Below are 12,077 nucleotides of genomic sequence, written 5' to 3'. Positions count from 1 at the left end.
CCGGTCCGACCCCTCTGGAGCTCAGTGTCCAGTCAGCGGAGTCAGTGGCTCAGACCCCGTAGGGCGGACACTGCTTTCCCCATTGGTCCCTCGCTGCAGGCAGGCTGTTGCCAACAGCCTCCTGTAAAAAAACAAACCCTAACAAATAACTTTTACTAGAAAAGCTCTGGAGAGCTCCCCTAGCTGTGACCGGCTCCTCCGGGCACATTTTCTAAACCGAGTCTGGTAGGAGGGACATAGAGGGAGGAGCCAGCCCACACTCTCAAACTCTTAAAGTGCCAATGGCTCCTGCTGGACCCGTCTATACCCCATGGTACTAATGTGGACCCCAGCATCCTCTAGGATGTAAGAGAAAAAAAACAAAGAAAAGATCTTACGTTTACAGGAATCATCCTAGATACTTTTACCCAATTAATAGAGAAGGTTAAGTGAAAAATGAACTGATTAGCACTCTTGATAATAACGATACCAGATATAATATATGTACATTATTTAGAGTATGGCACAAAGGTCTAGAAACAGATATCACTTTTGGTTTCTCACTTTTTTAATTTTGAGGTTTGTTATGTGTCATTTGGACTTAACAGCAGATACTGTTAAATACAAATTGGCCACTGCACAGTCAGGCAAAATATAAGCCTGATCTCCATTACAGCAGTGAAGGCTTTACCACACTAGGGGGGAGATCTATCAAACCTTGGAGAGAGATAAAGTACCAACTAATCAGCTCATAACGGTCACTGCTACACAACCTGGCTGGCACCCTCTAAGAGCTTGTAGTGGGAGGACCACTGTCGGCTTCTCCGTTCGGCTGCCCCCGGACCTGCAATTACATGCTATGCAGTGACTTACAGCCCGCGATGTGAACACATCGCAAGCAACACTACTGTCAGGGGACACATCTGTTCCTGAAGACAATCATAATGCAAGGATTTTCTGTGATCGATATGGTATATGAACTGGAATCTGCACAGCACCACTACCTTTATTCTGATGCTGGATATGCAAAAACACAATCTTTTTTATTTTTTTATTACAATTCGTAATAGGGTTATCCCATCTAAAATAGAATCCATAACAAACACCTTGACCTTATGCTAAAAGACATACTAGTAGGATATAGATAACGGATTTATAGACAATTGTGTTTCAACCTAAACACAGGAAGTGTGTTAAAAATGACCCAACCTCTAATGTACCGCTAAGAAGGTTACCAGGCTCATATCACTGCTCTACTACCAAGCAGGTTTAATGTATACTTTACTCTTAACTCACCAAATGTCCCATGTTGATTGTGCTGCGTGAAGCCTTTTACCCAAAGGAGACTCAAGCTGGTCCCGTAACATTTGACATAAGCAATACTTCGTGTTGGTATAATGATTATCGTACCGCACAGCCTGGTTGGCAAAAAAGAAATAAATGATTACAAGCCACAAATGTAAACTTTTATATTCAATTAGTATTTTATACCCATTACTCGCTGGGTTATGTGCCAGCATTGCACTTTATTTTTCTCTCTTGTCACTCACTTTCCCTCTGTCTCCCCCCTCTTGCCAATTTTTCTCTGAACCTCATCCTTTTTTCCTCCCTTCTGTCTACCCATGACCCTTTTTCCTTACTCCTTCTCTTCCCTTAACCGTTTTACTCTTCTTTTCCCTCCTCTTTTTGCCCTTTATTTTTCATCTCTCTCTGTCTCCACCGCTTTGTGTACCCATCGTAATCTGCCCTTCAGTTTGCTCTAATTCCCTCCTTCATCTCGCAGTTTTAAAAATAGGATTTTGGTACTTACCAGATAAATCCTTTTCTTTGAATCCATAGGGGGCACTGGAGTACTCTTGGGATATGTACGGGGCTAGGATAGGCACATATTTAAATATTTAAATTCGTAACTGTCCACCTACTCCATACTCCCATAGAGACTTCAGTATTTTTACTGAGCCGAATAGGAGCGATAGAGACGATGAACCATAGAGAATTACATATAACATTATAACATAACGGACAACTCTAAAGTTGACACATAATGTAACGGACAACTAAACAGTTGGCACAATAATAGATATCACCGTAATATAACAATCGGTGAGAATGTGTTACCATAAGATCCACTGAACTTACCACAAGAAAGGTAAACTGCTCTGGGTGGGCGTCCAGTGCCCCCTATGGATTCAAAGAAAAGGATTTATTTGGTAAGTACCAAAATCCTATTTTCTTTTTCATCCACTAGGAGTCACTGGAGTACTCTTGGGACGTACCAAAGTTTCCCCCTTGGGCGGAAGAGCTGTTTGGCACCTGTAACACTAGACGGCCAAAGCTAAATGCTGATGCCGTAAACGTATCAAACTTGTAAAAGCGCACAAACGTGTGCACTGATGACCATGTAGCAGCTCGTCAAAGTTGCGTTGTAGAACCTCCACGACCTGCTGGAATGGCCTAAAACTAATGTAGGCGGTTGTAGCCTAGCATGAAGATAAACCTGACGTATGGTCAGTTTAATCCACCTGGATAAGGTGTGCTTGGAAGCTGTCCAAGCCATCGTAAGTGCATGATATAGAACCAACAATCTATCTGTTTTACGTACAGATGATGTTCGGGCTACATAAACGCGTAGTGCGTGTACCACATCCAAAGTAGCTGAAGTTGCTGAACCCTCTGATAACACAGGAACTACAATTGATTAATTAATGTGACAAAATGATAGTATCTTTGGTAGGAAAACAGAATTCGTCTAAAGTTCCGCTCTATCATCATGAAACCCCAGATACGGTGGCTTGCATGACACCTTGGAGACAACTGCACCATCTGGCGAATTTGTAGATGCGAGCCTGACCTGCGAAAACATCCAGTTGAAAAGGACGTGAGTGAAATCTTCCAAACTGGAGCGCTTCGAAAGATGGCACCATCTTTCCTGAAAGTCGAATGAAAACCACTTCCTCTACCACGTCTACTGTGTGTGGTTGTTCGTGTCGCACAGCCTCAAAAGGACTGAGGTATAAAGGATTTGAACGCTGGTTCAGAGTATTTCCGTTTAGGAGCAAGTGTAGGCAATGGTAGGAAAACAGATCACCCCACCAGCCCACCCCCCTCCCCCCGCCACCAGTAGCCTTAGAAATGCATTTGTCCAATTGAGGATCCAATTGAGGATCAAACACTGAAGATCAAACAACATCTAGCCAGCGTAAAGCAACGCTTCAATTTCTCGTTTGGACTCTGCCTTTGCCCTTCAAAAATGCAGCCAAAGCACACGTCGTGCCGCAACTAGCGAAGCTGAAAGGTGAGAACTAACCTGGCCGACGTCCATAGACACTCAGCTGATTCCCATATCAGGGAGAAGTATAAGGTGGACTCATTGTAGGGCTGACTTGAGCTGCTGTCCACGCAATTACAGCCTTATTCACCCAAACTCCCACCAAAGCATTTCTAAGCAACACCCCTACTACTATATACTTTGACTTTAGCATAGCCTCTAGCTTACGCTGTGAAATGTTTTGAAGCGTAGTAGCAGCTGGAGTTTTGACCTCTGTTAACTGCTTATTAAGAGATTCTGACTAAGGAAAACACACCGGTGTTCTATTGTTTAGCAAATAACACTTCATCATTTGAAAGAGGGTCTTAAGTCTCCGTAAACTGCAGAACGTAACGTACTGCCCTGATGAGATTATCAATGGACGGGCTGTTAGTAATCACACTATCTGACTCCTGGCCCACTTCCCCTTCCTCCTCTTGAGAGGAGGTGTGGAATTGAATCGTCAGAATGCAACAAACTGTAGGTAAAACAGGCAAGTTATAAGACAAATGATAACTATATTTTGGAATTGAGCTAGACCTGGACCTTCCTTTTGGCATCTCAGGAGGAACTGCCCTAGCCTCAGATCTAGCCGTCTGTTGCAGCGGCCAATGCTAATAGTAACCCCGTCATTACATCCGCCAGCATTCCCCAAGGGAAATCAGGGTAAAGGTACCTGTTTGCAGCCATATGTGCTGGTTTTACCCATTACAAAGACACGTGGCCTACACTACAATCAGTGAAACCTGAGCTGTCTGTTCCGACTAACACCATCTGGTGGCTAAGAGTTGTAGGACAGCAACTTCCTGGAAGAAGATCCAGGAAAGAATGATAAAATGGCTTCCTGCCATGTGCTTTTTTTTTTTTTAACCAATATTATCTGCTATATGAGTATACAGTATATATATATACATACCATATTACGTACATACATACATACATACATATATATATATATATATATACACACACACACACACACACACATATATATATATATATATATATATATACACACACACACACACACACACACACAAATATATATATATACACACACATACATACATACATACACACATACATTGTAACATAGACTTAAAAGCCTGATAGTGTCCAGCAGAGATTAACAAAATAAATTGAAACCCCCTTACACAGGCTTAATAGCTTGAAATGCTTGCTGCATTAAAATGCAGCTTAGTTATGGGGCCTCCCGCTATCTTCTATGTGGGATTCCTCCCCCCCTCTCCCGCGATCTCCCCCTGCAGAGTCGGACCGCGGCAGCAGTGAGAGCTGTCCGCGGTCATCTGCCCCCTTTCCCCCTTACGTGTGCGGGCGGCAGCTGCTTTGTGGCCGGAGTTCTGAGAGCCGGGGTGCGGTGACAGTCCCTGCAGCAGTGCCGCGGGACTGATCGCTGACTCCGTGTGGCCAGCGGCGCTGGTAGGCACAATACATGTGTAATCCCCTCCCTGCACACAGTGACCGGCAGCTAGCAGCTAGGGAGCGGGCGGCTGGGAAGTGGCGGTGATAGAGCCGCAGGTGTTAGCAGAAGCTAACCGCGGGAGGGAGGAGGGCTCTGGAGCCGGAGAAAGGGGAGCTGATCAAAGAGCGGCCGCGGCAGCAGGGAGAGTTGTCCGCGGCCAGCTTGCTCGCTCTCCCCTCAGATCCGTTGGTGTTATTGTAATGTAACCGCGGGATGGAGGAGGGATGTGGAGTCGGAGTGGCAGGGCAGCAGGGGAACTTCGTTAAATAAATAAATACAGTTCCCACATAGAGGGCACAACATCACCCTGCAATATAAAGCAAGTGAGCGGCGGCAGTGTGAGCTGCCTGACCGCTCATAACCTGATCCCAGTGGAGTCTATAATGGGGTTTCTCAGCTAAGCACTGTCCAGCTCATTTGTGCAGCCTGAGGCTGCCATCAGCTCTGCTGATTGTGGTCAATGGCGGGGCTCCTTTCATGAGCACCGACAGGCTATCGGCTGCCCCCTGCAGCACCAACAATCCCGGACCCATGCTTCTTTATAAGCTGGGAAGGGATTGAGGAGAAAAAATATAAAATAATCTTGAAATTGAAGAATCTGTGGACTTCGTCCACTTGTACCTTCCCGACTGAGCACAGAAAAATACTGAAGTCTCTATGGGAGTATGGAGGGGGTGGACAGTTACTAATTTAAATATTTAAATATGTGCCTATACCGGCTACACCTCGTCCATATCCCAAGAGTACTCCAGTGACCCCTAGTGGATGAAAAATAAATATACTGTACACATTTTCTGTTTCTGGTGTTCAGTGTCAGAAATTAACCTTTTAGTCGCCACAGGACCAACAGACCTGTACTCTGTCACACACTATACTACACCTTCAAACATGGGGGCAGCTACAGTATATAAAGACAATGCTCTGCAGGCAGCAGCAGGAGGCAGCTATATGCAGACTCTGCAATGTTCTACAGGTGGGCAGCTACTGTGTATACAAACAACTGCAATCTTATGCAGGGGCCAGTTATGTACAGGCAATGTGTCGTAATTGGTGTTATTGCGGTCAGTGGTGCACTCAGTCGATTAGCTTGAAAGTAATATTTAAAACATAAGTTTTAATAAATATATCTAAATATAATAAACTCCCCACCAGCCAATCAGATCCTAACTGTTAATTTACATATTGGAGCTGATTGGCTGGTGCCTTTATCACCTTGCATATATCACTGGTTTATCACTTCCTTATGCCGTCTCCATCTGCCCCAATGTTTGAAAGCCTTTGCGATGGAAAGAGTGAAAGCAGATAACAGAGGAGGAAATATGACAAACCAACTTCTAAGGAGGGAAGCACGACTTATCTTTTTGATGGGGCGCATTCAGCCACAGGGGCTGAAGAAGAAGAATAGTTACTCGACCTTTTTATGAGAAATGGGGATATTTTGGAAGAATTGTACTTATAAATACCATCCTAAGCCACTGGAGCCTAAATGTAGTAGGTTTAACCTGGATCTGCAAAAAGCTAGCCCTCCTTTCTTCCTTTATACACTATATACAGATCAACTTTTGTAGCCTAGATTTGATTCGGTTTAGGCAGTTATTAGTTAACAATTCGTTCCATTTTTACAGAGGACTTGGTATTTCTTGATGACTAAGAATTTTGAGTGACTCGAGGGACCAGATGAAGTGTTTTATTTTACCTATTAGTCGCTTTTAAACAGTGTGTGTACAGGGCATTCACTTCACATTTCCTTTCTATACTTTTTATTGGAGAGTCCTAGGTTTATTATTAATCTCTTCCCTATATTATTTTTATCACTTTTTATGATTTTTCACTTTATATATTTATTTTCATATATATATTTTCTTCTCTCTATATAAATATTATATATATATATATATATATATATATATATATATATATATATATTTATTTGAAAAGATATAAGACCTTTATCGCGCTAAAGATGTGAAAGCTTCAACTTAGGGAAAATACCCCCTGTTAGATTGGGTATGAACAACAGATCGGAAAGAAGAGATTACCCCAGGGAGCTGATGTCGTACTTTGGTATGTACAAGTTTTGTATAATAAAATAAATCTTAAAAAAGAGAGATTGTTTATTTTTTAAAAAAGCAATACATAAAACGGTTTACAATTTGCCCAGAATAACAATAAACAATGTTTGTACAGACGATAGTTGTATTGGTAATTCAAATAACATCAAAATGATCTTCTTTGGAGAGATGTCAGAGAACAATGTGCTAACCCAACGAGTTTCGTCCTACAGACTTCATCAGGGATGTATTAATCTAAACAATACAGAAACATTCATAAACAACTTCACTCTTCTAGTTATAATACAATTAACTCTCTTCAAAAGCTTATTGAATACATACCAAAGAATCACAATATGGACATACATCTTATCGTGTCTTCAAAAAGGCAATTTAACAATGCTTAATATAGTATCGGACCAAATTTCACCATATGGGGTATCTGTAAAATCATAACATATGTTACCAAAAGAATATTACCATAAAAATATATGGACAGGATATATTATGTAAGGAGGAACAGAGGAGGAGGACTGGTTTACAAGGATTCTATTGGGCTTTTAATCAGCCTTACTGCTTCATACTTAGTCAGAAAGGATTGTCTGATCATATTTGAATGTTAAACATATTTATACGTTCAACTTTTGATAAATATGGGACCAACAGAATGTGTAGATAATTCTCTGATGAAGCGTTACTAATATTCGCTTAATATTCACCAATTGGAAGTTTGAAGTGTAGATATGCATATAAATAATTGTTATATATTTTATTTACTTTTATTTTTATTCGCATTGGCACAGATTATACATACCAATTTAAATTGAATTGGAAGTAACCCTTTTCACTGATTATCCACTGGGTATAACCTTTTTGAAATTTAGAGTAATTCTGAATCTATAATAGAAAAGAGATTCTATTTAACTCTTGGGTGTGGTATTATAATGTGATCGCCCATACCACATTCACCATACATACCAATTTAATTCAATTAAGCCCATAAGATGGCAAATCACTGGATATCTTCCAGATGTCAATTTAGACAAAGTGGACCACTGTAAAAGTACCTATGATTAAACAGAATATGTGGACGGGTATAATATTTGTCATTTTAATCCCCCTTGAAATATGTCTTATTTAGTATACTCATCGTACATACCAATTAGATTACATCAAGCCCATAAAGTGACTGATCACTGAGTGTCGTCCCAGTGTTCATTTGAACAGGGCAAATCACCGCAATAGTGCCTATAATTAGACAAAATATAGATGGGTGTAATGTTTGTAATATAATTCCCCTGTGAGGTGACATCCTTATTATATTCGTCATACATACCGATTCAATTAAATAAAGCCAATTGAAGCAGCTAATCACTGGATATCGTCCAGGTATCAATTTGCACAAGGCAAACCACTGCAATTGTGCCTATAATTAGACAAAATATACGGGTAGTATAACACTAGTCTAAATCATTGTTTTTTTTATATATAAAAATCCCATATATGGAGATTGTTTCCCAAGCAGACTTGGTCAGTGCTGCTTAATCAGGGATTGACATAGCATAACATAACTGGAGCTGATGAAGAAACACTCCAAAGCATTTCTCTTCAACAGTGGCATATCAAATTTCAAACACAAGGTGTAACATAGAGAAAGCTATTACTGCTTTTCACCAATTTTTTAGTGATAACATGTTCAGATAACATGGAGAACCATGAAGTTAACATGCTTACCTCTCCACAGAAAGTAACACTCCTAGCTGCTGCATGGTCTGAGGGCTGGAAATCCTGGGTTTAAAAAGCCCTTAATTGACTACATCACTTCCTATCTGATAATTAGCAAGAAAGTGTTTAAATCTCCATATTTTTCTGTTACCGGTGTGTAATGAACTTATGTTAACCTAAAAAACGTCCCCAATAACAATAGCAATGTCCGCAGTGCGACTGCGCCAAGTAAATTTGCTTTGCAGTTAGATATTTTACTCTCGGCATTACAAGGTTTTTTCTTCGTTCTGGTGATCGTAATGTGATTGACAGGAAGTGGGTGTTTCTGGGCGGAAACTGGACGTTTTATGGGAGTGTGTGAAGAAATGTTACCGTTTCTGGGAAAAACGCGGGAGTGGCTGGAGAAACGGGGGAGTGTCTGGGCGAACGCTGGGTGTGTTTGTGACGTCAAACCAGGAACGACAAGCACTGAACTGATCGCACTGGAAGAGTAAGTCTCGAGCTACTCAGAAACTGCACAGAGAAGTCTTTTCGCAATATTGCGAATCTTTCGTTCGCAATTTTGATAAGCTAAGATTCACTCCCAGTAGGCGGCGGCGGCTTAGCGTGTACAAAGCTGCTAAAAGCAGCTTGCGAGCGAACAACTCGGAATGACCACCATTGTTCTCTGACATCTCTACAAAGAAGATCATTTTGATGTTATTTGAATTACCAACACAACTATCGTCTGTACAAACATTGTTTATTGTTATTCTGGGCAAATTGTAAACAGTTTTATGTAATGTTTTTAAAAAAAATAAACAATCTCTCTTTTTTAAGATTATTTAATTATACAAAACTTGTACATACCAAAGTACGACATCAGCTCCCTGGGGTAATCTCTTCTTTCTATATATATATATATATATATATATATATATATATATATATATTTATATATATATATTACACGTAGGATGATTATAGTTGTGCCAGACTTGGTACTGGACCGTATAGCACTTGCACTTTAGATGTATCACATAAATCTCTTTCTTTTTATATAGATGTATTATTAACATAACACTACCATTTATTCAACAATTGCACAGATAATCGGCCCTTTATTCCTAATCTCTTTCACATAGAGCATAACGTTATGAAGATTAGGTGTACTAACAAACAGTTGGTATATTATAAATAGAATTACACTAACATGTACAAGAGAATACGTACTTAGTCCAACTAATTGAGGAACCAACTAGGTACAATGCAATCTTAGACCTGGTATTAACAAACAATGGGGATTTGGTATCAGGTATTATAGTAGGGGAACCCATAGGAAACAGCGACCACAATATGGTCACATTCAATATCAGTTTCTATAAACAGCCCTATACTGGCTCAACTAGGACTTTAAACTTTAGCAAAGCAAATTTTGAAAAGATGAGAGTATTTTTTAGGGATATTGAATGGGAAGGTTTGTTTTTAGGAAAAAATACTACGGAGAAATGGGAGGTACTAAAATTCCTGCTAGCTAAAAATACACTCAAATGTATTCCTATGAGTAGCAAAAAAAGGAATAAAAATCATAAACCGATGTGGCTTAACAAAAAGATTAAGGAATTTATGGGCAAGAAAAGGCGAGCATTTAAAAAATACAAATCTGACGGGGAAGCAGAGTCATTTCAGCACAATAAGGAATGTAACAAAATTTGCAAAAAGGAAATAAGAGCGGCTAAAGTAGAAACTGAAAAACTAGTAGCAAAGGAAAGCAAAGCGAATCCCAAAAAATTCTTTAAATACATTAATAGCAAGAGATTAAAGAAGGAGAGTATAGGCCCTTTAAAAGACAAGTTGGGAGTCTTAAGCAAAAATGATAATGACATAGCGGACACACTAAATGAGTTTATTTCAACAGTATTCACTAGAGAGGACCCAATTCAGGGACTGACACACAATCTCAATAATGAGAATATCACACTGATAGGTACTTATTTAAGCGAGGAAGTAGTCTGTGACCGATTAAAACATTTAAAGATTAATAAATCACCAGGGCCCGATGGCATTCATCCAAGGGTTCTAATGGAGCTTCACTCTGAACTGGCAAAACCGCTATCTTTGATCTTTGAGGATTCAGTTATATCAGGTATGGTTCCCAAAGACTGGCGTATAGCGGAAGTAGTGCCTATATTCAAAAAGGGAAGTAAAGCTGAACCAGGTAATTATAGACCAGTTAGTCTTACATCTATAGTGGGGAAAGTATTGGAAGGTATTCTAAGAGATAGTATTCAGAAGTTCCTTGAAACCAATAAGGTCATTAAAAGGAATCAACATGGGTTTATGAAGGACAGATCCTGTCAAACCAACTTACTTGGCTTTTATGAAACAGTAAGCGCAAACCTAGATCAGGGTAAAGACGTGGATGTAATCTTTTTAGACTTTGCCAAAGCGTTCGATACTGTACCACACATGAGACTTATCTACAAGCTACAAGAATCAGGGCTAGGAAGCACAATATGCACTTGGGTCAAAAACTGGTTAGATAATAGGGAGCAGCGCGTTGTGGTTAATGGATCTTTTTCAACTTGGACTGAAGTGCTAAGTGGTGTGCCGCAAGGCTCAGTATTAGGACCGCTATTGTTCAATATTTTCATTAACGGCCTAACAGAAGGTCTAGAGAGCATGGTGTCAATTTTTGCAGATGATACCAAATTGTGTAAGGCTATAAATACAGAGGAGGATGCCGAGTCTCTTCAGAACGACTTAGTTAAATTAGAAGCATGGGCAGCCAAATGGAGAATGCGCTTCAACACAGACAAGTGTAAGGTAATGCACTGTGGTAACAAGAACAAAAATTACACCTACCTACTAAATGGGGTAAAATTAGGGGATTCTGTACTGGAAAAGGACTTAGGTGTCCTCATAGATAGCAAGCTAAGCAGTAGTACCCAAAGTAGGACTGCAGCAAAGAAGGCTAATAAGATATTAGCATGCATAAAACGGAGTATTGATGCTAGGGACGAGAGTATTATACTCCCGTTATATAAATCACTAGTGAGGCCACACCTTGAATACTGTGTACAATTCTAGGCACCGTACTACAAAAAGGATATCCTGGAGCTTGAAAAGGTACAGAGGAGGGCGACCAAACTAATTAAGGGCACGGAGACGATGGAATACAAGGAAAGGCTTGAAAGACTATGCATGTTTACATTGGAAAAGCGGAGACTAAGAGGGGATATGATCAACATCTACAAATATATAAGGGGACAATACACAGAGCTTGCGCGGGACCTGTTTTTGGTTAGATCAACACAGAGGACTCGTGGACACTCGCTCAGGTTAGAGGAGAGGAGATTCCGCACAATACGGCGTAAAGGCTTTTTCACGGTAAGGACAATACGTGTTTGGAATTCCCTGCCCGAGGGAGTTGTAATGGCTGAATCTGTCAACACCTTTAAGAATGGGTTAGATAAATTCCTAATGGATAAGGATATCCAGGGGTATGGTGCATAGTCATGCATTATAGTTACTATAAATAGGGATAAAATGC

General features: G+C 40.3%; 1 protein-coding gene and 1 long non-coding RNA gene across 5 annotated transcripts in view; both read right to left on the bottom strand.

Annotated features, from left to right (window-relative positions):
* DUS2 (dihydrouridine synthase 2) overlaps positions 1-12,077 on the bottom strand; it is a 625,618-nt gene that overhangs the window by 269,285 nt on the left and 344,256 nt on the right. For all 4 annotated transcript variants that reach the window (XM_063945271.1, XM_063945269.1, XM_063945270.1 and 1 more), the window contains one exon: positions 1,276-1,397. In XM_063945271.1, the coding sequence (XP_063801341.1) occupies positions 1,276-1,397 (122 nt within the window). The remainder of the gene's footprint in view (positions 1-1,275; positions 1,398-12,077) is intronic.
* Positions 7,075-8,035, bottom strand: LOC134970117 (uncharacterized). Its single transcript, XR_010189674.1, has 3 exons — positions 7,980-8,035; positions 7,635-7,717; positions 7,075-7,262 (listed from the first exon to the last, which is right to left on the bottom strand). It is a non-coding gene; the product is annotated as an uncharacterized LOC134970117 (long non-coding RNA).

This window comes from Pseudophryne corroboree, chromosome 11 (assembly GCF_028390025.1).
Source record: "Pseudophryne corroboree isolate aPseCor3 chromosome 11, aPseCor3.hap2, whole genome shotgun sequence".
In the NCBI taxonomy this organism is placed as follows: domain Eukaryota; kingdom Metazoa; phylum Chordata; class Amphibia; order Anura; family Myobatrachidae; genus Pseudophryne; species Pseudophryne corroboree.
Note: the sequence above shows the minus strand (reverse complement) of the source record. Positions and strands in the feature narration are given on the sequence as shown.